This window comes from Lactuca sativa, chromosome 2 (genome assembly GCF_002870075.4).
Source record: "Lactuca sativa cultivar Salinas chromosome 2, Lsat_Salinas_v11, whole genome shotgun sequence".
Lineage (NCBI taxonomy): Eukaryota > Viridiplantae > Streptophyta > Magnoliopsida > Asterales > Asteraceae > Lactuca > Lactuca sativa.
This window is the reverse complement of record NC_056624.2, coordinates 201402525-201428157: the sequence shown is the minus strand read 5'-3', so window position 1 is coordinate 201428157 and position 25633 is coordinate 201402525. Positions and strand designations below refer to the sequence as shown.

The following is a 25633-nucleotide window of genomic DNA, read 5'->3' as shown; positions in this document are numbered from 1 at the left end:
AGGAAAATAGAAATGTTAGAAGTGAAGAGCTGCCCGTTTTTGGAATCATTACTTTAACAAGTGAGTGTATAGTTACTTTCATCTTACATATAGATATGAAGTATTTAATATAAATTACGTGTTATGTGTGCATATTACCTGTGTTCTTGATATCTTATGTTGGATGAAACGAATATACATGTTTTATTTGATGTAAACTATATATGTATTTTATACCTATAAAAATATTGAATAAAGATGGATAGATGAATTATGAGGGATGAAAGATGATATAGATGAACATTAGCAGTTGCGCCACAACCTGTAGATGTTTTTGAACCACGATGTACTCTAAACATTCTAGCAGCTGCGCCTAAAGGATAATATCGACACCTGCGCCTAATAGAGAACATCATAATCCTAGCAGTTGCGCCTAAAGGATAATATCGGTAGTTGCGCCTAATAGAGAACATCATAATACTGGCAGCTGCGCCAAAAAGATAATATCGACATATGCGCCTAATAGAGAACGTCATAACCCTGGCAGCTGCTCCTAATGATAATATCGATAGTTGTGCCTAATAGATAACATTGGCAGCTGTGTCAATGGCAACGATGGACTTCGTGCCTGTTCTTTAGGACAATCCTTACGAATGAATGAGTGAATGATAGATGATTCTTAGGGTGGATGCTTAAAAAAATAAAAAAGATAATGTGGATGGGTAATTGGGTTAATTGTTTGATGATGAAACATAATAACTTTATTATTGTGGGTTGAAAACCTTATGTACTCAACAGGTTCCCAACCTAACCCACTCAGTTTATATGCTTGTGTTTCTATATTGACGATGACATCCAAAGTTTTAATATAAACAAAAATAATTTTCTTCGAAAATGCTTTGCTAATATATTTATCATGTTTTCTGGGAACAAATTCTGCAATATCATTCTTTAAAATGAATACTCTGATTTTCAAATAAGCATAAATAATTTTTTTTTTAATGACCGTGAATTTGGGGATGTCACAGTTGGTATCAGAGCATTAGTTTAAACGAACTAGGAATAATGATTTATTTGTAGACTTAAACTTAGAAATGCAAAGCGATGATTGTGAGATGAGTGTCTTCTATATTTAGGAAGTATGTCTATTTAGACACGAGCACTAACTTATTATAGGAAAGATGCCTAAAATGCTTTTATATGCTAAATGATTTATGATGCATTATGATGTCATTATTTGATCTAATCTATGGTCTGTTGCCGACTGGATCTGGAAGTTTCATGTGTTCAGATTTCTAAACTTTTAATTACGATATTAGGACTGACATATAACTTTTTGGAGTGATAAGGAGATTTATACGTATTTCGTAAATTAAGCTTTCCTATCTAAATTCTCGTCACTGCACACCGAACGTCTAATTTGGTGTATAGATCAACATAGTGGGAACTCGAAGCGGAGTTGGAAATGATAATGGAAATGCTAACGCTAATCAACGACCTGTGATTGAGCATGCACCAGAAGTAGCGGCTACACCCGAGCCAATCATTATGGCAGGAGTACAAGCAATGATTCAAATGATGTTGGATCATCAGATGGAAGAGACAAGGCGTCTACTTCAGTAGAATAGGGATGAACCTATTGTGCCTGGTGTACAGCCTGAACTGAATGAAGGTCAATCAGAGGAAGGAAACTATAGTAGAACCGTTAGCCAAGATGAACCGCCATTAGTTAGGAGAAATAACCAAGACGGAGGGATTGAAAGAAACAGATGCAAGTGCAAAGACTTCACGACTTGCAAACCATCAAATTTTACTAGGAAAAAAGATCCAATCGGAGTTATGGATTGGATCTCTTAAATGGAGCTAGCTTTCATAACGTGTGGTTGCACGGGCAAGCTACAAACCACTTATGCAGTGCGTCAGTTTAGAGGTGGTGTTGTTCGCTGGTGGAACACCTTGGGGAAGACCATGAGACCCAATGAGCCACTATAACTAACATGGGCAGAGTTCTTGGTCCATTTCAAACACAAGTTTTGCTCAGCCCAAAACATGTTGGAACTATAAAACTAGTTTCTGACATCGAAGAAGGGCAACATGTCCAATGACGAGTATACCAATGCTTTCACGGACAAGATGGAGTTTGCTTTGCGCATCATCCCTGACGAACTAACGAAAGTCGATAAGTATACAAAGGGACTACAATGAGAATATGATGTGCTAGTATGCCAGACACCTACTCTTAAGGCGACTATCTGGGCTGTTAAGTCTGTTAAGGAGATAATCAAGAGTAGAGCCTCCAACAAGGTCAAAGTTGGCGAGAAGAGAAAGTTTAAAGGAGCTTCAAGGTCCAATGTGAAGAGAAAATTATCGAAGTCTGGTTCGAAGAAGTTTAGAGGAGGAGGAGGCGAAGCAAGATGGTGCGATAAGTGCAAGAAGAAACACTTTGGAAAATATGGTGAGGAGGTGACATGTTTCAAGTGTGGAAAGTTTGGGCATTATGTCAATGAGTGTAAATTTAAAAAACGGGTGTGTTATAGATGTAATAAAAAAGGGCACTTCAAGTAAAATTGCCCAGAGAGGGAAGGAGCTACAAAGCCAAATGCACCGCCAAAACCAAAGCCAAGAGCATTCCAGATGATCCTCGACGAAGCAGGTGACTGACTCTCTAAGTCATGAGTTAACTCGTCGAGTCCAGGGAGGAACTCGATGAGTCGGAGCAGGATCCGGGATATAGAGTAAGTGACCGACTCGGCGAGTCGGCTAGTGGACTCAGCGAGTCTAGTCTGGACGAGAAAAGCCCTAATCTCGGGGGTGGTGCCCTATTTAAAGAACATTACACCCTTTCCCCAGCCTCTTTACTCCCCTTTTGAGATCCAGAAACCCTAAATCGTGAGTGAGAGTCTTTGGAAGCAATTTGGAGCTTAGATAAGGGAAAGTCACAAGGTTGCCAAGGCGCTAGTAATTGATTCAATTTTATTCATGTATGTCATTACCATCGTTTTGGTGATGACGAAAAAGATGATTGTTGTTCCGACCCTAATGGTCATATCAAATCAAGTTCGACTAATACGAGTATGTTATGTGGTTCATAGAACCAATATCGATGTAGCATCTGACTTAAGTCGGAAGATTGAAGTGAAAGATAATCTAAGTGATCAATATAAGTATGGCAATCACCATGAGAGTAAGAAACTTGTAGCTAGAAATGCTATATGCTAGAATGTGATTATATCACATTAGAACATGAAGGAAGGTATCATCCATTCTGGAATTTGACTCTAAAAGACCAGAGACTAAGCATTGCATCATACAATGAGAGGTCATTAGAACATGTCACATCGGTCTATTATGGTAATCGAATGAAAGAGCCTATCTTAAGGAGAAGAAGGAGTCTCCAATAAGGATTGATTTTATAACTCGAAGGTTACAATTGAAAGTCCAACACGAGGTAGAGAGCGGGTGCAAGATTGAGCACCGCCAGCAGTCAAGCAAGTCCAAGAGTTAGATACTCATTTGAAATGGCATAAGAGTTATGGTTATTACCTAGGATGAAAAGATAATATATGGAGTCATTATACAAGCCATGTTTTGTTGATGATTCTGGGGCGTAATCATCCTAAGGGGGAGATAAATGTAACGGCCATCGATTTGGTCTAGCCAATTTAGAGACAATAAGCGTCAAAAATTAATTTTTGATAGAAGATTATTTAGAGTATATAATCTTAAAAAAGTTATAATATATGTCACAAGGGTTCCGTATATATAAAGAACGCTGAAATCCGAGTTATAACGAAGAAGTTATCACATGTCGAAGTTTTATGGCTAAATCTGCACGGCACCGCGTAACATAAAAAGTGAATTTTTGATAAATTACTTTTTAGCTTTAGGGATTTAAATGAAATTCGTACTATATATTAAACCGAGAACGTACATAAAAAGAACGTCCAAAATCTGACTTCGTATGAGGAAGTTATGATTTTTCTAAGATTTAGCCTAGAAGTACACAGCCTAAAAATCGAATTTTAGATCGATCAATTTTTAGCCGAAACAAACTAAATTAGAATTGAATATATCATTAATAGGAGTTCAACGATAAAAAGACAGTAGAAAACAGAGTCTGTATGTAGAAGTTATGAATTTTACACGGTCGTTAACAATGTAATCTTCTCATATTGTTAAATTTAAATCGGTTGAGAATTAGCCAATGGGGTCAAAGGGAAAGTTGTAGATCCCATCGCTGCCTACGTGTGGATATAAATAACGTCAAAAACGAAGCTCGTATGCAAACGTTACGGATGTTAGAAGATAATTAGTTTTTGAAATAACTAGGAGGCGACACGTGGCGCGAACTGAGTCATTGTTTCCTCACAGCAGCTTGCCACCAGATGGTGACACCTAGCCATGAACGCCCAACATTCACGAATGCCCTGCGTTCGGCTCTTGAATGCCCCGCGTTCGCACCAAACTCATCCTATAAATAGAGGCGCAAATCTCCCATTTTATTCACACCTCTCCACTTCTCTTCTCACAATTACTCCCAAACATTCTAAGATTTTCTATAACACCTCTGAGGTGTTAGAAGAGAGTCCAAGAGTGTCAGATGGATCCGAGAAGAAGAGCTTTTGGCTTGGAAGTTCTGCGCCGCAGAGCCCGATTCATAGCCAAACCTCCTAGTACGTGAGTTATGCTTACCCTACTATAAGTATAGCTTATGTTTAAATTTATTATTGTTATTATGAACTTATAAACAATATATATATATATATATATATATATATATATATATATATATATATATTATAAAATATAATATACAAACTGTTATTATAATATCTTTTAACTACTTGCGGTACGGGGAATCTGGTTTGAAGGACCGCATAGGGTTGTTGGATTTCAGAAGTACTATTTTGCCAAAATGGTCCTGCCCTCCGGTGTTTCATGTATGGTCCCTGTCTATACATAGTGGTTAAAAAGTATTGTTTAACACTTATAAAACAATATCGCTCGTAAATAGTCGTAATAAATATTAGACTAAAATCTAGTGGTAATAATATTATGTTTCGTCGAAGGAAAATAGAAATGTTAGAAGCGAAGAGCTGCCCGAGTTTGGAATCATCACTTTAACAAGTGAGTGTATAGTTACTTTCATCTTACACGTAGATATGAAGTATTTAATATAAATTATGTGCTATGTGTGCATATTACCTGTGTTCTTGATATCTATGCTGGATGAACCGAATATACATGTTTTATTTGATGTAAACTATATATGTATTTTATACCTATAAAAATATTGGGTAAAGATGGGTAGATGAATGATAATGGATGAAAGATGATATAGATGAACATTAGCATTTGCGTCACAACCTGTGGATGTTTTTGAACTATGATGTACTCTAAACATCCTAGCAGTTGCGCCTAAAGGATAATATTGGCAGTTGCACCTAATAGAGAACATCATAATCCTAGCAGTTATGCCTAAAGGATAATATCGGTAGGTGCGCCTAATAGAGAACATCATAATCCTAGCAGCTGCGCCTAAAGGATAATATCGGCAGTTGCGCCTAATAGAGAACATCATAATCCTGGCAGTTGCGCCTAAATAATAATATCGGCAGTTGTGCCTAATATATAACATTGGAAACGATGGTCTTCGTGCCTATTCCTTAGGACAATCATTGGGAATGAAGGAGTGAATGATAGATGATTCTTAGGGTAGATCCTTAAGAAATAAAGAAGATAATGAAGGTGGGTAATTGGGTTAATTGTTTGATGATGAAACGTAATAACTTTATTATTCTGGGTTGAAAACCCTATGTACTCACCAGGTTTCCCAACCTGACCCACTCAGTTTATTTGTATCATAGGTGTCGATATGAAGCTACATTACACTGAGAGATTAAAGGAGATGTAAATCACTAGTGTAAATGAATGTAAGGTCTGTTTATGCTAATGTTTCTATATTGACGATGACATCCCAAAGTTTTAATATAAACAAAAATACATTTCTTCGGAAATGCTTTGCTAATATATTTATCATGTTTTCTGGTAACAAATTCCATAATATCATTATTTAAAATGAATACTCTGATTTTCAAATAAGCATAAATAATTTTTTTTAAAAATGACCGTGAATTTGGGGATGGCACATATCAACTTCTTGATAAAGTCATATCTTTTTTAGTGTATTTTGTATTATTATGAAACACTATATCTCTTGGTAAATGAACATCAGTCTGATTGTCATAATAAAGTAGATTGTCTTCTTGTTTCATACCTAATTATGATAGGAAAATTTTCAATCAAATAATCTATTTGCTAGCTTCTGCATTGTAATGCTCATGTACTATGTTTTTATAGTGAAAGACAAACACTCTTTTGTAATATTGACATCCAAGTGACTATTGTTCCCCTAACTATGAAGACATAACATGTAGTGATCATCCATAAATATGTACAACCACCTAGGTCTGTATCTAGAAATCCTTCAAAGCTAACCCTTTTTCATTTTTCTTCTGAAACACAAGGAAACCTTAAAGTGTTTTTAAGTAGCTTAGTGGCCATTTGACTCCTTCTTAATGCTTTTTGAAACATAAGCAACGCTAGCCATTTCTTTCTTGTCTTTATTTGATTTTGGTGATTGTTTTTCTTTGGGATCTTAATAGACTTCCCACATGTGAAATTTTGGATTTTGCATTTGTTATATTGAACTTCTCTAACATTTGAGGTACTTCTCATGGGAAAGTTTTAGAGTATATCATACTCTACCTCTAATTAATGTTCATGCCATGTAACGCCCGGATCTTGAGGTACATTATTCATAATTAAATTATCATTTTGAGGATTGTCACGGCGTGGTAGAGGCATCACCACGATGTGGCGAGGCGAGAAGGGTTTGCATGTTTCATTTAAGCCACCTCGGCGTGGCAACATTGGCCACAGCATGGTGGACGGCTGACGTGAAACCCCTATTTTTCCGGGTTTAATCCATATTTAAAGGAATGAGGAGGTTAGGGATTGCTCATCCTCAACCTCCATAAGCCCCCTCAAGCCCTAAAGAAAACCCTAATCACTTTCCTCCATTATTGAGCTAGTTTTGGTGTTCCTTGAAGCTAAAGAATGAAGAATGAGGAAGAAGGAAGAAAAGATCAAGCAAGCAAGACTCCATTCTTCACCTTAGCACTCTTATGGACCTTTGTAGTTGTCCAAGACTCGATTTTTATCATGCTAGGTTGCTAGATCTTGAGTTTTGTCCCATAAACTTCTTATTCTTGTTTGTTGGGATGGTGAGATCTCCTAAAGTTTGCAACTTTATGAATCTCCGGGGCATTTAGTGTAATTTGTGCCTTGGATTTGGAGTTTGGTTGAGTTTTCAATCCATGAATGAGATTTGGGTCATAAACCCTCATTTTGATCTAATATGGGTTCAAGAAACGCATTGGACATGCATGTCTATAAAGCACCAACTTTTAGGTTGGTTTTGGTGCTAGAATCACTTATGGAAAGGATGGACTTCATACTTTATGGAGTAAGTGCTTATTGATTAAGTTCTTGCATTTTTAAGCCTTTTGGGACTTAAGGATTTGGGTTTTGGACCTTTTGGATGGTCCTAATGGATAAATTTAGAAACTTTATCCTTCTATATCATATTTTGGACCAGATCTAAGCTTTGGAGCTCTTGGAATCGAATAAAATAGCTTAATGCATTAAGTTGTTTGGAACCTCGGCTACCACGGTGTGGTCATAGGCCACGGTGTGGCGGCTGAGAATTTCCCGACTGTTTGGTCGTATGCGGGCAACGACATGGCCAAGAAAGACCACGACGTGGCGGTCGCTGGAGTTAACATTGACTGTTGACCTTAAGGGTTGACTTTTGACTTGTGGATTTTTAAGGTTTAGGGTTTAGGGTTTAGGGTTAAGCTATTAATGTCCTAATAGGTAGATTAAGGTTTTTCCTTGTATGATTATCTAGGTGACGTTTAGCACCTGTTGTGGGATTTTGAGGCGTGTTGACTTTTGAGCTACTTTTCAAAGACTCTATCTACCATTTTCAATAATTGTTTATTTTGAAATGTCTAATATCACCGGTTTTCTAGCAATATTTTTATTTCTTTTTATCGTATCAATTTTCCATGTACTAAGTTTATTTAAGTTTTTGTTAGTATTCAGCAAAAAATTAAGCATTATCTTGAAATTTCAGGTTTATTCATCGATTTCATATATGTTTTTGAAATTGTAGAATATATTTTTCTCTTTGAATTTTGAAATTTGAATATGAAATGTTTTTTTGTCAAAAAAAAAAGTATTTTTAATGTAACAATCATTTAGTCCAAAATAATTCGAGATGTCCATATTCCAGACTGGGAACCACCCAAAAGGGGTTTAGGGTGTACAATCGGACAAGACTTTAAATATAAAATATATATATAAAAAAGACTGGTTTAATGGAATTATTTAGATTCTAGATTAATGTATTTTAGATTCGTAAAATTGAACGTGTTGGTTGGTTAACTTATTTTTGAACGCTCTTATTTTAGAAGTCACCATTCTACTTCAGTTACCAACCAAGTTCTTAACTTGGAATATATTTTTTACCATAATTTTCTAAGGTTTTTTTCTTTGAAATGTGTATATGGAAATTTGTTTATAAATCTTAACAAAATCGGCATTATTGACTTGGTATGTGTCTTTGTTTCTTATCAAACATAAATACGTGAGTCTAATTTTCATTTAACTATTCCTTTTCTAAAGTTTGTTAGGATATTCATATGATTATTTGTTTCAGTTTTCACGTGAAACTGTTGGTTTAAATCCTAGCGATTAAGATTTACTTTTTAAAATATAGGAAAAAATCATAATAATTGTGGGATTTAGTTATTTATATTTTAAAATTTAGCAAAAATCATAATATCATGGTTTCGGTGATCTATATATAAATATGTCGTCGAGGGTCAATTTTTTATTTTCGCATTGGACCTAGAGTATGTATGAACTCGCCCTGTTCCAGACATGATATTTTGATAAAGAAAATTGGGTAATTGATATAATTGTACACCTTCATCATCCATTTCCTAATCCAAGACCTTTACTTCAAGGAACAACTTTTTTTTTTTTAATCATTTTGCCACTATTCCAAAACCATTTATTTTCTTTCGATGTAAATCACCGAACTAATTGCGATACATTATAAGTTTATACATCAAAATACAATATAAGTTATACATATATAATTAATTGTGATTTTCTATATATATATATATATATATATATATATATATATATATATATATATATATATATATATATATATATATATATATATATATATATATATATTCCTTTTAAGATTGCAAAAAAGCGATAATGTTGCCCAAAAAAAAAAAAAAACTAATAGCATCTAATATGGACAAGAGAGAGGTCCAAACTTTTTGTTGAAGAGGTCCTTTTGGACCGATAACCAGAGTAGAAGTGGGTTTAACTCCTTGTGGACTCCACGTCGCACTATTTGAATTGTTTTTCTATTTATTTGTATTTGTATTATTTAATAGTTTTATATTAACTTAATTTATGATAAACATAAGAAATATATAAAATAAGTTATGCAATTAAAAAGATATTAGTGATACATTTAAATGAAACTGATATTGAATATGTTTGGTGAAAAGTATTCATTGTAAATTTTATTTTTGTTTTATAAAAATAAGAAAAATATCGAATGTGTTTTTAGTTTATTAGGTCTCTTAGAGTCAAATTCCAGAACAGACTATAACTTCCTTCATGTTCTAATCACATCTTAAAAGATAGCATTTCTAGATACAACCAACTATCACGATACATCTAATGATCGCTTTGATTATCTTTTATTTCAATCTTCCGGATTAAGTCATCGAACTTAGTTCACTGAACCATGTATCATACTCATCGTATTCGGACTCAATTTGATATGACCATTAGGGTTGGAATAACAACAATCTTCTTAGTCATTACCGAAACGATGGTAACGACATGCTTGAATAAAACGGAATCAATTATTGGCTTCTTGGTAACCTTGTGACTCTCCCTGATCCAAGCGTGAGTCACGTGCTTCCGGTAGTATATGCATCTACTACCTTTCTCACCTACTCATACTCGTCCCAAGTATTGTCTCGCAGTCCCCAAGTCCTAAAATCACAAAACAATTTAACACATACGAGTGTGTCCAAATAATCATAAAAAATTTCCCTAGACTCTACTAGGACTTCTTCCATCCATAACTTTAATCATCAATTCTGCTTCAACTCGGTTGGTGGTGGAAATTCCAAATGATAGGAAAACTTTAGGATTTACACCAATCGTTCTATCATCCCGCCAATCAAATGTGTACATTCAGATGTACCGTACTTCTCTAGACGTACTGCTATTTTATCAGACGTATTTAAAGGCAAGATACCTCTTATGATATCTTCCAATAGGTATCATTCACTATCATAAGCCATCTAATTTCCTCTATTTTCTCAGTCTATCATGGTTCGCATCAGTTCCTGAACTTCTGCCATTATGATAGGTTCGGGTGCAGGCATAACGACCGATGCATACCCATCACATTCTTAGGCTCAAGTTGTCATCTTCCTCGGATATTTCCTAGTCTGTCTTCACCATGACGTTTTGTACACCCAAACACACGTTCGGTGTACCGAGACGAGAATTTTAAGATAGGAAAGATTTTATTTACAATAGACGTATAGATCTCCTTGTCACACCGAAAAGTTATATGCCAGTTCTAATACTGTAATCAAACGTTTATAAATCTGAACACATAAAATTTCCAGATCCGGTCGGCAACAGACCATAGATCCGAACAAATAATAGCATATAAGGCATCTTTATAGCTATAACATAAAACATTTTAGGCATCTTTCCTAAAATAAACTAGTGCTCACACCTCACAATTATCGCTTAGCATTCTAAGTTTAAGTCTAGAAATCCTACAAATTCCTAGTTCACTTAAACTAATGCTCTGATACCAACTGTGACATCCCCATTTTCACGGCCAGAAAAGACCGATTTTGTTTATGCTTTATAAAAATCCGAGTACTTCTTTTAATAAAAATGTTACGGAATTTGTTCCTAGAAAAACATAATAAATACGTTATTAAAACATTTTTGAAGAAACGTATTTTATTCATTTTAAAACGTTTGGGATGTCATCGTTAATACAGAAACATAAGCATAAACAGAACTTACATTTATTTACACTAGTGATCTACATCTCTTTAAATCTCTCAGTGTAATGTGACTTCATATCAACACATGTGACATAAATAAACTGAGTGGGTCAGGTTTGGAAACCTGGTGAGTACATAGGGTTTTCAACCCACAATAATATAATTATTATGTTTAAACAATCAAACAATCAACCCAATTACTCATCCCCATTATCTTCTTTACTCTTAAGGATTTATCCTAAGAGTCATTTATCCTGCATTCGTTTATCCTGAAGTCCCTCACTTCCAGGGTTATAGGACTGGTACTAAATCCATAGCTACTAATGTTCGTTCATAAAGCACTAATTCCATAGCTGCTATAGTCTATTCATCGGGTACTAAATCCATAGCTACCAGTGTTTATCTAATAGGTACTAAGTCCATAGCTACCAATTCCTAGCAGGTACTAAATCCATAGCTACTAACGTCTAACTAATAGGTACTAAGTCCATAGCTATCAATTCCTAACAGGTACTAAATTCATAGCTATCAGCGTCTAACAGGTACTAAGTCTATAGCTACCGGTGTTTGTCTCATAGGCACTAAGTGTATAGCTGTCAATGTATACTCACATTATCTTATATCTCTCATCATTCGTCTACCCATGTCATACCCAACATATTCGTAGATATAAAATACGTATATAGTTTAAAACATTTAAAACATGTATAAAAACGTTCATCCAGCATAGACAGCAAGTATTCAGATAATATGCACACATAGCATGTAGTTTATGTAAAATACTTCATATCTATGTGTAAGATGAAAGGGACTATGCACTCACCTGAAAGGTGGTGACTCAGCACTCGGACAGCGCTTCGATACTCTCAAAACAATTTTCTTTTGATAAAACCTAATACCAATACCACTAGGGTTTAGTCTAACGATAACCGCGACAAATTAATAGTCTAGCTATTATTATTATTATATAAGCGTTAAATAATACTCAATATAACTCATAATAATAGCCCAAATACTTATTATAAGTTCCTAATAACGTTACTATATTAAAACACATGCTATACTAAAGATAGGATAGGTACAGCTCACTTACAGCGGATTTTCTCGAAAACCAGGCTTCGCTGGAGCAGCGTTCCCGAGCCGAAAGGCTCTTTTCTCGGGACTCTGGGAGCCTCGGGGTTTCCTTCGGGTGCTAGGGGGTTTACCTAGGCTTTAGGGGGGGGGGGGGGGGGGGTTGGGAGGCTAGAGAGAGAAAGTGAGTTTGGGAGGTGTGAAGAAGAGGCTAGACCCGACACCTCTATTTATAGTGAAAATATCTGATGGACTCGCCGAGTAGGGGGACCTACTCGCCGAGTTGGTGCATGTGGCAGCCTTCTGGTGGTGCCACGTGTCCAATTCTGGTGGTGTCGCGTCACCCCCTATCGCGTATCAGCCTTCAAACTTAGAAAAATCATAACTCTCGCATACGAGCTCCGTTTTTGACGTTCTTTTTTTCAACGCGTAGGTAAAATCAAGATCTACAACTTTCATTTAGACTTTGTCGGCTAATTCTCGACCGATCTCAAATTTAACAGTAGGAGGTGATTAGATTGCTAAATGACCGCGAAGAATTCATAACTCCTTCATACGGACTCCGTTTTCGTCTATCTTTTTACCGTTGAGTTTCTATTAATGAGATCTTTAACTCTCATTTAGGTCGCATAAGCCAAAAACCGCTCGAACTAAAATTTGAGTTTCGGGTCGTGCACTGCTAAGCCGAATCTTAGAAAAATCATAACTTCTTCATACGAAGTCAGATTTGGGCGTTCTTTTTATGGATTTTCTTGGTTTAACATATTCTATGACTTTCGTTTAGATCACTAACGCTAAAAAGTCCTCCATTGTAAATTCACTATTTGCGCCTCCCAGTGCCGTGTCGGTTTTGCCGTAAAACTTCGGCGGGTCATAACTTCTTCGTTATAACTCGGATTTCGGTGTTCTTTATATTTACGGAAACCTTGAGACATATTATACAACTTGGTTGAGACTATTTATTATAAACAATCTTTTGCCGAAAAGTCATTTTCGACCCCTATTATCTCTAAATTGACTAGCCTGGATCTAGGGGCGTTACATTTGTCTTCCACCACATGCACAACATCGGTATGGTGCGTCTTAAGATACACTTATATGATTTTTATTTGTTTATATTTTAGGGAAAATGATTTTTAAAACTAATGAAGTTTCGAAAGCATTCACAAAACTTCAATCATGTTTTGTCTGTCAAAAAAAACTTAATGAACTTAACATTTTGTCTAAAAAAACTTAACAAATTTACATTTTTGTTCAATTCTCATTAGAGGCAACCTAATTTATTAGATATACAATTAGCTGGCAAATGACATGACATTATATTTAATGACATGGAATAAACAGATCAGAATTGCCCTTTATATAGCAATTTATTGCTTGGAGAAGAGAAAAACAAACGACGTCTACGTTCGATCTTTTGTAATGGCTACTCCTTCTTCTTCTTCTTCTTCTTCATTGATGTCCAACTCAAGATCTACAGAGAAGATATTAGATGATGCACACCCTTGTGGATGTGGATGCCTTTCTCGGATTTAGACATCTAGAACGAATGATCATCTAGAGAAAAAGTTCAGGGTTTGTTTGAACAGATGGGTAAGTGTAATTGAAAGCTTTATCATGTCCATCTTCTATTTATTTGTTTGGTTCCTTCAAAAACAAGAACTTATTAAGATAATCAACCAAATAGAGAGAAGATGGACATGATAAAGCTTTCAATTATACTTACCTATATGTTCGAATAAGCTCTGAACTTTTTCTCTGGATGATCCTCCATTCTAGATGTCCATATCCTAGAACGGCGTCCACATCCACAAGGGTTTGCATCATCAAATATCTTCTTTATAGATCTTGGGTTAGGCATTAACGACTAAGAGGAAGAAAAAGAAGTAGCAATTACAAAAGATCAAACATAGACGTCGTTCATTTTTCTCTTCTTCAAGCCCTTAACTGATATATAAAGGGAAATCTAATATGTTTATTCCATGTCATTAAATATAATGTCATGTCATTTGCCAACTAATTGTATACTGGATGAATCTGGTTGCCTCTATTGAAAATTGAACAAAAGCGTAAGTTTGCTGGGTTTTCTAGACAAAACATTAAGTTCGTTGGTTTTTTTTAACAGCCAAAATATGATTGAGGTTTTTTTGAACAGTTTCGAAACTTCGTTGGTCTTACAAGTTATTTCCCGATATTTAATTTCATGTCATAAATCATGTCATTCGTTGACTTTCATTAGCCGGTTGACCCTAATGAGAATCAAACAAAAATGTAAGTTGGTTAAGCCTTTTTAGACAAAATGTTAAGTTCATTGAGTTTTCTTAAATAGACATACATAATTGAGGTTTTTTGAACGATTTGTAAAGTTCGTTGGACTTATAAATCATTTTCCTTATATTTTAACTTATAACCCACATGTTTTTAATATACCACATTAAATACAACCAATACGTAATTTCTATTAAAGGGCTTCTAGCCGGATGGATATGCCTAGGTAGAATAATTTAGGTATAGTTTAGTATTTGCAATTTCACAAAAAAAAAAAGAAAAAAAAAAAAAAAAAAAAGTCTATAACAGTCTTATTCAATATCTTATTGCTGTTATCGATTTGCGTTGAATTCCGGCATGTTCTGTGTATAATTTTTAGTTAAATTATAAAACAGATCCGTGTGGGCTGGGTTTGGCTTTTTTTTTTCTTGACAAAGATCGTCAAGAGAAGATGAAATGGGTGATGATTAGATTTCAAAGAAGCTGGTGGTGGAGGCAAGAGAATTCAAAGAAAGACGTGGCGTCACAATTACGGGAAAGTGTTGAAAAAAGCAAATGAGACAATCAAACCTGACAAAAGAGAGAGTATGCAAGCTATATGCGTAAAGGTGAAGCCTCTCAAGTCCCAATTTTTTTTTTTTTTTTTTTAATTCGTTTACATATAAATTAGTATACATTTTGTGCCCATGGGATATTAATTTAACCGAATAGAATTTTTTTTTCAATGCAATTTATATGTCTCAAATAAATTATGGAATAATATTTAGCTTTAAAATGGTATAATTTTGATTTGTTTGAAATAATTTTAGTAACAATTAATAATATATGTGTCATGGTATTTTATTATTTCATCAGAAGAATTCATTCATCTGGAATGAAACTCAATAATCTTTTTATGTATTTAACCTTGAAAATCTATATAGATACACAACTCAACTTAATAAAATAGTAATTTGTTAATAAATTATATTCCAATTATAGTTCTCAACCATCGAAGAGGATGTAATTAAGCAAACACTTGTTGGGCATGGAAAATTTAATGTTTTATTTTCTTGGTGTATACTAACAGTGACATCATACTCATACATAGGGAGATCAAATCGAAATTGAATTTGAGTATATGGGTGTGTTTGATTTTTAGGTTCTTTCTGAGGTGGGCATGGTTTATCTATAAATAGATGGAACTGAAATCCCTTCTTATCTTATTAAATTAAAGATATTTGTAAAGTTGTAAATGCATAATGCTGACTTGTTAATATAAAACTTGATGGAGCGATTTATAAAGGCGGGGGTTTCCATCAAGGTCGGGGGACAAAACAAGACCATACACGCTTGTAAACAAAAAGATAATACTTTATTTTTAAGGTTGGGTTTATATAATAACAAGATACTCCATAATTTAATTATTATATTTAGAGCATTAGATCATTTTTTGTATGTACTTTGCTTATGTGAATGTTTAAATATATTTAAGTAAAAATTACAAATCTTTAACCGTTCATATTCATTTTTGTTTTAACGTGTAAGGTAATATAAAAACAGCGACATTGTTTTCGATTCATCTCATTTAAATCAGTATTTTAACTTTCTAAAACCTATTCCCCAAACCATATTATATGATGACATTTGCATTATATAAATAATCATAATATCTTCTTAACCCAACACTATATTACATGATAACATTTGCACTATATTTTCATGTTGTAGTTTGCTTATACCACTTTGCAACCTCCTCAAATTTCTTTTCTTGTTGCATGTGATGTCATTTTTAAACCTATATATGGGATGTCATGCCAGCTGTAGAAGAAAATATTGTCAAACATATGAATTCCAAGATGCTACTATCCAAAATATAGTTTAAATTTCATTAGATTTGATGATTTAGATCTTTGACGTTCATTTTTGTACCTATCTTCTCGCTTTAACCTTACCTACTAACCACATTATAAGATAATCATTATATATGTCTGATCTTGACTTTTTGATGTCTCGTTTGTAAGTTTTAACTTGGATTAGTCGTTAACCTTATTTTGCCAAATACAACCATCCACAATGTTGGTCGTTTTTTCTTTCAAAATTGTGGGCCCACTGTAAAAAACGTGGCTTTGGGATACATGTTGACGATGACCTCTTAGTCTTACCTCATCCTAAACGGCAAAAAAAAATAATCATAATGCATAATTGCATATGCGTACAATACAATTCAACGAGTGTGTATATAAAATAAGAGTTCCATTTGCTATTTGCTAAGCTCACTACTTGTATACATTCATCTGTGTGAAAGGCTATAGTAATCGAAGATGCATCTAAGGGTTGTACTTTGCTTCTTCTCCTTGCTTCTAAGTATCGCCGGATTATCCACCACCGGCGCAGCACGTACAACCTTTAGCAGCACAAGTGACCGGAGGAGGAGCCTTTTGGATAATGGACTTGGCCGGACTCCCCAAATGGGGTAAGTTAAGTCTGTGTGCGTTAATGTTTGTTGTCGGTATCCATGCATTAGTAGCTTTATCAGTTGTACTCTTTCCTTGATTACTTGTACCACGCATTAGCTACACCATCATTGCCGCCGTCCGCCGGCGACAAAATCTCCAAAACATTACAACTTTTTTGCCGGTTGCCGGTGGATGCCTCCGTCTGCATGATTTGGCAAAATGTTGATTTTTTAGCATTCATCTTTCTATTTTTGTACAATATAATTAACCATGAAATCATAATATAAAATTAATAAACAGAACAAACCCTTTATATTAATTTAATACATACTTAACCTTTTTTTTTTGTAGATGGAATAGTTGGAATCACTTTGCTTGTAATATCGAAGAAAAGTTAATCAGGGAAACAGGTAAATAAATTTAACCATCATTTTGTTACATATTTAAATAGTTTTATTATTTTTTTTTTAAATATTTGTTTTGAATTTCAATAGCGGATGCAATGGTGTCAACTGGACTTGCTGCTGCAGGATACCAATATATTAATATAGGTAAGTAATAAACCATATTATATACAGAATTTGCTCATGTGATGGAGCGTATGATATCTTATCAGATCTTACAAATATTTTTTCAAAAACCGATGGTAAAGGATAATGTTTTTATCTGATTGGTGTTTTTAATATATATGTTTGTAAAATAAATATAAATATTTATAGTATATTTTTTATTGTGTTATTATAGATGACTGTTGGGCTGAACTCAATAGAGATTCAAAGGTGATTTAATCCTCCATTCATTATTTGATTTTTGTAAAATAAATATTTTGTCGTGTATTTAATTATTTGATTTTTGTAGGGGAATTTCGTTCCTAAAAGAGATACATTTCCATCTGGAATCAAAGCTTTAGCTGATTATGTTCATAACAAAGGATTAAAGCTTGGAATTTACTCTGATGCCGGGTATTTAAGACATAATTAAACCTTAATTACAAAAGTTTAATCCCTTTCTCTAAGGAGTATTTATTTACCTTTTTCTTGTTCCCAAACAGATCTCTAACATGCAGCATGCAAATGCCTGGATCATTAGGCCACGAAGAACAGGATGCGAAAACCTTCGCCTCATGGGTACATCCTTATTATTTCAAATCCCCATATTATTATTTCTCTTGGGGCTAAATATATTTAATTTACTAATTATTATCTTGTTTATAGGGGATCGATTACTTAAAATATGATAACTGTAACAATCAAGATATAAGCCCCAAAGAAAGGTAAACTTTCGGTTTAAACAATTTTTTGTTATAACATAATATGATAATGTATATAACTGACAACTTTTTGTGTAATTTGTGACAAAAAGGTATCCAGTAATGACAAAAGCTTTGCAGAATTCAGGAAGGCCCATTTTTTATTCTCTATGTGAATGGTGAGTGTTAAATCTTGCTTCTATATATATGGCATAAAAAACGATACCCCAAAATGACCAAAGGGCAAAACCGTCATTTCATTCAGGGGCCAAGAGGATCCTGCAACATGGGCACATGGAGTTGGCAATAGCTGGAGGACGACCGGAGATATTTCTGATAATTGGGATAGGTAATCACTGTTCACTACCCACAATAATGCACCATATGTATATTTCCATTATTATATAGTATTATTTTATAAAATTCAATTTTATACAAAACAATCATATTTCGCTTTCTTCTAGCATGACTAGTCGGGCAGACGAAAATGACAAATGGGCAGCTTATGCAAAACCGGGCGGATGGAACGGTTTGTATTTTACTTTTTACTGATTTTATGAACTGTTTACAATTTATAAGATCTTACAGTTTTAAGATTCTTATGATTTGGTTCTAGATCCTGACATGTTGGAAGTCGGTAATGGAGGAATGACAACAGAGGAATATCGTTCACATTTTAGCATTTGGGCACTAGCAAAAGTATACCATTTGTTTTTAAATACATTCTTTTTAATATATTATAGCAACGTATACATTCAATATGTAGGTTTTATAGCAAATGTGTTACTTTGTGACAATGTTTTAGGCACCTCTACTTGTTGGTTGCGACATACGATCTATGAGCAAAGAAACATATGAAATTCTGAGCAATAAAGAAGTCATTGCTGTGAATCAAGGTTTGTGTACTAAAAAAAAAAATTGTAATCTTTGTACATTTATTCATAGTCTTGAACTTAATGCAGATCCACTTGGAGTTCAAGGAAAAAAGGTTAAGAAGAACGGAGATTTGGAGGTAACATTTCTCTATGTTTCATGGCAATTTAACCTCTACTGAAACTTAATTCCCATGAAAACATAAAGAAGGAGTTGATTTGGTTATGTTTAAATTGTAGGTGTGGGCGGGCCCACTTGCACATAATAAAGTAGTTGTAATTCTATGGAATAGAGGAGGGTCAACAAGCGAAATTACTGCTTATTGGTCTGATATCGGGCTCAAATCATCGACAGTTGTGAAGGCTCGTGACTTGTGGGCTGTAAGATTTTTACAATTTGTTTTCATTTACTATTAACCGGTTTTTGTAATGATTCTGACATGACGTAATGGTTGTATCTTTTGCAGCATTCGACTAGAAAATCAGTGAAGGAACATATCTCAGCAAGAGTAGAATCCCATGCTTGTAGAATGTACGTTCTTACTCCAAAATAAGGAGGAAGAGAGTGTACACGACGATGAATCAAATAAATAAATAAAAATAAAGATTTGCAATTTTTGTTAAAAATCTTGTGTAGAGTGTAAAATGAAGTTACAATGGTTTTTGGAACTTCCCATGAACCCACACCCTATGCATTGTCTTTTGTTTACGCCTGTTCACTGACTTGACACAACAATATTCAAGCTCAACCTGCAAAATAAGAAACATGAGAATTTTGTTTCAATTTTATTTTTATAAAAATCAAAACACAATGAGAAAGATAAAAAGATTTATTACCTCGATAAAACCAGCAGCTAGGAAGAGATCTCGGGCAGTATTTAAAGAAAAAAAATAAGAACGGGTGCCATCGGATCGTTTGTATTCCCTAAATCCCACTCTTTGATCAGCCTCAAATCGAAGCATGGTCATGTCATAAAGTCCTGAATCAAATGAGACATGTTTTAAGACCCATGTAACTCATGCTTGAATGTTGATGGAGTTGTTAAGTTTATGTATGGATCATTACCATAATCCCTGAAGAAGAGTAATCCACCGGGTTTTAAAACAGAAAAGCACTCAGAAATAGCCATGGGCATCCTATCAACTGGTACAGCCGATAGGGTGAAAATCTGTCGTATAACACAAAATCTATAAAAAAAATACATATATATAGATATTCAAAATATTGTAATTAAAAAAAAGTCAACAAGGGAGAAGATGATATGATATGACACCAACCAATGTAACATAATCCACACCACCTATGCAGCACTCACTTTCCTTTGATGAACTTATAATATCACTTAAATCTCTCTTGTCATCATCAAAGTCTGAAAGAGAGTTCCCAAGAAAAAAAAAATTTGAGTCTGTATCATGTTTATATGTGCATATAACCACCTGAAAGAAATTTATTACCTTTAATCAATGAAGTTTCACGGCAAGAATCACAAATCAGCCACTTAGGGAATGGAGATGTAGAAAAATCACAACAAAAAGGGCGAAAACGACTTTTAGCCAACACCAGATTGGAAGCATATATGATTTCAGTTGCCCTCTCAAGTGCCTCTGTGCTACAATCGCAGGCAAATACAATGATGTTTTCTTTTCCACTACACAACATAAAAAAGAAAAGAAAAATAGCTTCCATAAGGCTAAAGAATCAAGTAGACATGACTTCAAGTTAACACGTTGTTAAGTTACCGCAAGATTGGTAGAGCAGTGCTTCCATTACCACACCCTGCCTCTAATACCTTAGAATGCTCCCCACAAGAATCTAATTCAGGAAATTCCTTCAACAAATAGCGTCTCTCCTGCACGAACAAATATGCTTTGAGCAACTTGACCTAGATTATCTAGAAAAGAAGAAATCTTCTTGTATAAATCATATATCCAACTAGTAAAAGCATAATTATTTTACTCATATGATTCATCACCTGTTTCATTCCGTTTAGTGGGTCTATTCTACAACATCTACCAACAATCATAAGAGCCTAAATAATAAGAGAAAAGGATGAACCTTGGTTTCTCGAAATCAAAATTAGTTCTGCGTCTGTTTATGGAATCAATGGAGTGGTTGTTAAATAAGATGGAGGAGGAAGAAAAGGAAGTACCTTGAAGAATTTTCCGGTAGAGTGACGAGCGTGAAAGTGGTTCCATGATTGGGAGTCTAGGGCAGATGAAGACAGAGATTGATTAGTAAAGGGAAGGAAGTGGTAGTGAAGGGTAGGATCATTCTCGATTCGTTGCCTCAGTTCCTCCCAATCAAAATCCTTTGAGTGATACACCGTTTCTTCGCCGTTCATGAGACTAATGGAAGCGAAGTTAGCAGAGGCAACAGACGGGGGAAGAACCAGATCAATTTTACCTCCGAGCAAACTGGAAAAAAAAAAATTCTTTTTCTGTGAATTGGGAATATGTTTTTGCAAAGACATTTGTTTCTTTGCAAAGACATTTGTTTCGATATATCTTCGCATAGGGTTTAATACTTTTTGAAATTTATATATTTAGTCTTTATTTTTTTTTAAAATAAACTCTTATACTTTATTAATATATACACATTATGTCATTTTCACCGGATTCTACAGATTTTGTTGACGTGGAAGGGTTTATTTTACAAAAAGAAAAAATAAAAAAAATAAAGACTAAATATGTACAATTCAAAAAGTATCTTACCCTATCAAGTCATTCTCCCTTTCTTTTATTTTGTTGAAATGAAATACTCAGGTGTCATCCGCATATCCACAACGAGATTTTTCAAACTTTTATTCATCATGAAAAAAAGAGGGAGAACTCCGATCCCCGACGACTCCTTTGTGTGTTCCTACACATCACTGATAGCAAGGAGGAATGATGGCAAAAACAACAAGGTCGAAGGGGGAGGCAGGAGAAAGTAGAGACGATAGTTGGCGGCGATGAGCTGATCTGGTAGCCCCCTCGTCAATTCTTTCTTTTTTTTCTAGCAAAATATCTCAAAGATGGAGGCAAAGACAAACAGATCGGAGAAACACAACAGGTAAAGGGTGTTTGGTTGTTGCTGTTCGACCGGAAGGAAGATAGACAAGAAAGAGAAGGGTCGCCACCCTTTTCTTGTTCCTGGAGGATCACCCACCTCTGGTGACTAAGCTAATTAATTGTTATTTAGTGCCACTTGTGCTTCCACATCAGCAAAACCTATAGAATCCGGTGAAAATAACATAATGTGTACATATTAATAAAGTATAAAGGTTTATTTTACAAAAAAAAAAAAAAAAAAAAAAAAAAAAAAAAAAAAACCTAAATGTGTACAGTTCAAAAAGTATTTTACCCTATCAAGTCATTTTCCGTAAAAGAAAATTTGTATATGACCGGTATGCCGGGTATAGCCGGTCACAAGGATTGCATTGTTACAAAAAATAAAGTATAAGGGTTTATTTTACAAAAAAAAAATAAAGACTAAATGTGTACATTTTAAAAAGTATCTTACCATATCAAGTCATTTTCCCCATGTATAATATTTAATGAAATTTAATGATATTTTAGGATACTAATATCACATATGTCATCATTTAAATGGATATGATGATTGATGGGAATAAAAGGTAGGAGTATATTTAATTTCTCTTTGTAAAATATTGAAATCGGGTTTTTAACCGTTTTTTTTTAAACCGGCCTAAATTAGTTTTTCAACCGAAAAAACCCCAGATTTATAGGACGATTTCGCTTCCAAAAAAAACCAAACGGATATCTGTGAACCTCTAGGGTACAAAGCATTTTTTATGCATGCATAGGTAGTTGGCCCGAAACATAAATATGTTTATGATTTGGTCTCTCTCAAACATGATTTTTTATAGATCTATCCACATAGCCTAAAATAACTAATGTCTCTTAAGCAATTCCTATTTATTATTACTCCTTTCCTTATATTATTAATAAAACCAAATAGCACTCACGTGTGTAGCATTTGAATGTGACCTCATTCATCTAATTTTGACTTGGGTTCTAATAAACTAATTATGTGGTACGATTTAATCGAGCCCTTTTGGAAATCCCAAGTCCACTCACCCACCCTTAAACATCATCACTCTCTCTCAAACCCACTGGTGAATTTTTTCCGTTTTTAGTTTTGGTCATCGCTATTTCAAACTTTCATGAGAGTTAGGTTCTTACTATAATCCAAATATATAAATTGGGCATACTAGAACCAAACACTTTGAAGGACCTTCAATCAACCTTCACAACAACCAAATTGCAAAAATAAATGATGAACTAACCTATATGCTAGATTTCTTCATCGAAAAACCAATTAGACTTCATGCATCCATTCCCCTACCACTATCAAAATACATATGCATACCTCTTCCTTTTTCATTGTTTCCCTTCAAAACATGTAAGGTTAAACTGGTTCAATTGCTTTGTCGTGCCACTATTCTCGGTATTTTCCATATCTCTTCCCCCATCGCATACCTGATCCATTGAAGGCTGTTAGTCTCCACCATGCTTCCATTATGTGATCTCGTGTTTGTTAAGAATAGGATTGCACATGATGTAATAGCATCAATGATCTTTCTTAAGTCATTTTGGTTCCAAAATGCTCTCATTGTTGGAGGTAAGAATGAAGTGGTTTAAAGACTGAAATGATAAAAATTTTAAAATCAAATATAAATATGGGTTGATGTTTCTAAAATCAAAGATGAATCAGGGTTGATGTTTCTAATATCAGAGATGAATCTTAGTTGATGTTTCCTAAAATCAAAGATGAATCTAGGTTCACATTATTGAAATCAAAGTGAATATAGATTAATGATCCTGAAAAAAACAAAAAGTGGGAATGAGAAATTATTTATCTTCAACCTCTTAACCAACACCATAATTGTCATTATAGGATCCCATATGGTCATAACTTTGCCCTTTTAACTGGTCTCAGATCTCAATATTCTCCATGACTTAACCGGAAAAAAGGACCCCTCGTGTTGCTATTTTCAAACAAAAATAAATAGAATTGTTACCAGATTCGTTCTTTTATCTATAAATCAAAGCATTCCATTCATTTAGGATTTAAGCTACAAAAAAGGGCAAAAATAAACAAAACATGGCTTTGGTTATGCAGTAAGAGATGGAACTGGAAGGGGGTATAGAGGAGGGTGGGTCCCTTTTTATTTCAAACTAAATAAAATATTAATATAAATAGAAAATTGGGAAAAATAAATTAAAATGAGAAAAATAGTCTTTTTAAATTTGATAGGTACAAAATCCAAAAAAAAAAAACCATATGCAAGTAAAAAAAAATCTTTTGGCCCATATTACAAATTTTCACAAACTAGACTTGAATTTAAAGTTTACTTTTTATTTTTTCTACTTTTTCTCTTTTGGTTCTTTCTATACTATAAGAATAAGGGATTTTTTTAAAGAGATGGAGAACTCATGCCTCGTGAATCCATATAAAAGAATCGAGGGTGCTTGGCTTATTTAAGGTTTTTATTGACTTATTACCGGGTTACAAATATAATAAGGAGTTTTAAGTGTTTGGATAATAAGATTTCATAAACACTTATTGATTTAAAGTGTGTTTTGAGTGCTTATTTAAAATGATCAACACTTTTTAACTTAATAACTTATATAGATACCAAAACAAAAAAAAATTAAAAAAAGTGTTTGGGAGCTTTTGATAAGGTAATGAGGAGTAACTTATCAAAAATGATTTATTTTCGGTGTGGAACTGCTTAAGCTATTTTTGGAAAAGTTCATATCCAAACACTAATTTAACTTATACTAGTATGGAACCGATCATAAATTTAAAAAAAAAAAAAAAAACTTTTTAAATAATCTTAGCCAAACATCCTCTTAAATTATGAGTTTTTTAATAAATTACTTATTCATTACTTATTGATTTATTTAAGAAGTTGGTGACACATTATTTCCTAGTTACACAAATAAGCAACATTTGTCAAACACAAAAAAATAATTCATCATCTTATTACGATTTGTTATCAGATAAGCGAAAACCGAATAAAATAAAATAAAATAAACATTAGATTTTGACACCATATAAACTAATAATCACTTTTATTAAATAAAACATAAATCATTTTAAATAAGCAAATCTCAAACACCCCTTAAACAACCGCTTTACTATTTTGATATATCAAAATTTCCGAATTTTGTTTTTTGGGTTCGTTTTCTTAATTTTTGGGGGTTTGGTTTTTTTTACAATAAGAGCATCTCCAACCCATCCCCTAAACTTCATTTATTCCCCCATTCTTCTCCAACCCTACCTCATTTCCACCTCCATGTTTGATTATATGAATAGTATTCCCCCATATATGGGGGAATACTATTCATATCTCCAAAAATTGAGGTGAAGTTTCGTTGCCAATTTTAACCTCTCTCATTTTTAATTTATACATTTCTAGTTTATTTTATTTACTAATTATAATTTAAATGCAATATTTAATATTTATAATATCATGTTGTATACTAATTTATATTAAGTAATCATAAATATAGAGTTTATTTAGTAGAGGGGTGTATATATAT

At 33.8% G+C, this 25633-nt stretch overlaps 2 protein-coding genes across 2 annotated transcripts; one reads left to right on the top strand and one right to left on the bottom strand.

The window, feature by feature from the left end:
• The first annotated feature begins 16753 nt into the window (after positions 1–16753).
• LOC111916325 (alpha-galactosidase) lies at positions 16754–19790 on the top strand. Its single transcript, XM_023911970.3, has 15 exons — positions 16754–16977; positions 17312–17370; positions 17455–17511; positions 17705–17739; positions 17819–17922; positions 18012–18087; positions 18175–18233; positions 18323–18388; positions 18475–18558; positions 18674–18738; positions 18826–18908; positions 19015–19105; positions 19172–19221; positions 19322–19462; positions 19549–19790. Exons 1-15 carry the CDS (start codon positions 16826–16828, stop codon positions 19633–19635), a joined length of 1209 nt encoding a protein of 402 aa, XP_023767738.1. The 5' UTR covers positions 16754–16825; the 3' UTR covers positions 19636–19790.
• On the bottom strand, positions 19660–21567 carry LOC111916326 (uncharacterized). The gene is made up of 7 exons (XM_023911972.3): positions 21232–21567; positions 20822–20931; positions 20537–20730; positions 20360–20451; positions 20148–20250; positions 19919–20061; positions 19660–19831 (listed from the first exon to the last, which is right to left on the bottom strand). The coding sequence occupies exons 1-7, from the start codon at positions 21550–21552 to the stop codon at positions 19733–19735; spliced, it is 1062 nt and encodes a 353-aa protein (XP_023767740.1). The 5' UTR covers positions 21553–21567; the 3' UTR covers positions 19660–19732.
• Positions 21568–25633: the final 4066 nt, after the last annotated feature.

Bases quoted from the DNA above. Each gene is read 5' to 3' on its own strand.
- LOC111916326 (XM_023911972.3), bottom strand. From the start codon at position 21,552: ATGTCTTTGCAAAAACATATTCCCAATTCACAGAAAAAGAATTTTTTT. The intron at 20,731-20,821 runs GTAACTTAACAA...TATGTTGTGTAG, and splicing joins ACTGCTCTACCAATCTTGCG to TGGAAAAGAAAACATCATTG. The intron at 20,251-20,359 runs GTTGGTGTCATA...GTTATACGACAG, and splicing joins GTGTGGATTATGTTACATTG to ATTTTCACCCTATCGGCTGT.
- LOC111916325 (XM_023911970.3), top strand. From the start codon at position 16,826: ATGCATCTAAGGGTTGTACTTTGCTTCTTCTCCTTGCTTCTAAGTATC. The intron at 17,371-17,454 runs GTAAATAAATTT...GAATTTCAATAG, and splicing joins AAAGTTAATCAGGGAAACAG to CGGATGCAATGGTGTCAACT. The intron at 18,088-18,174 runs GTACATCCTTAT...TCTTGTTTATAG, and splicing joins CGAAAACCTTCGCCTCATGG to GGGATCGATTACTTAAAATA.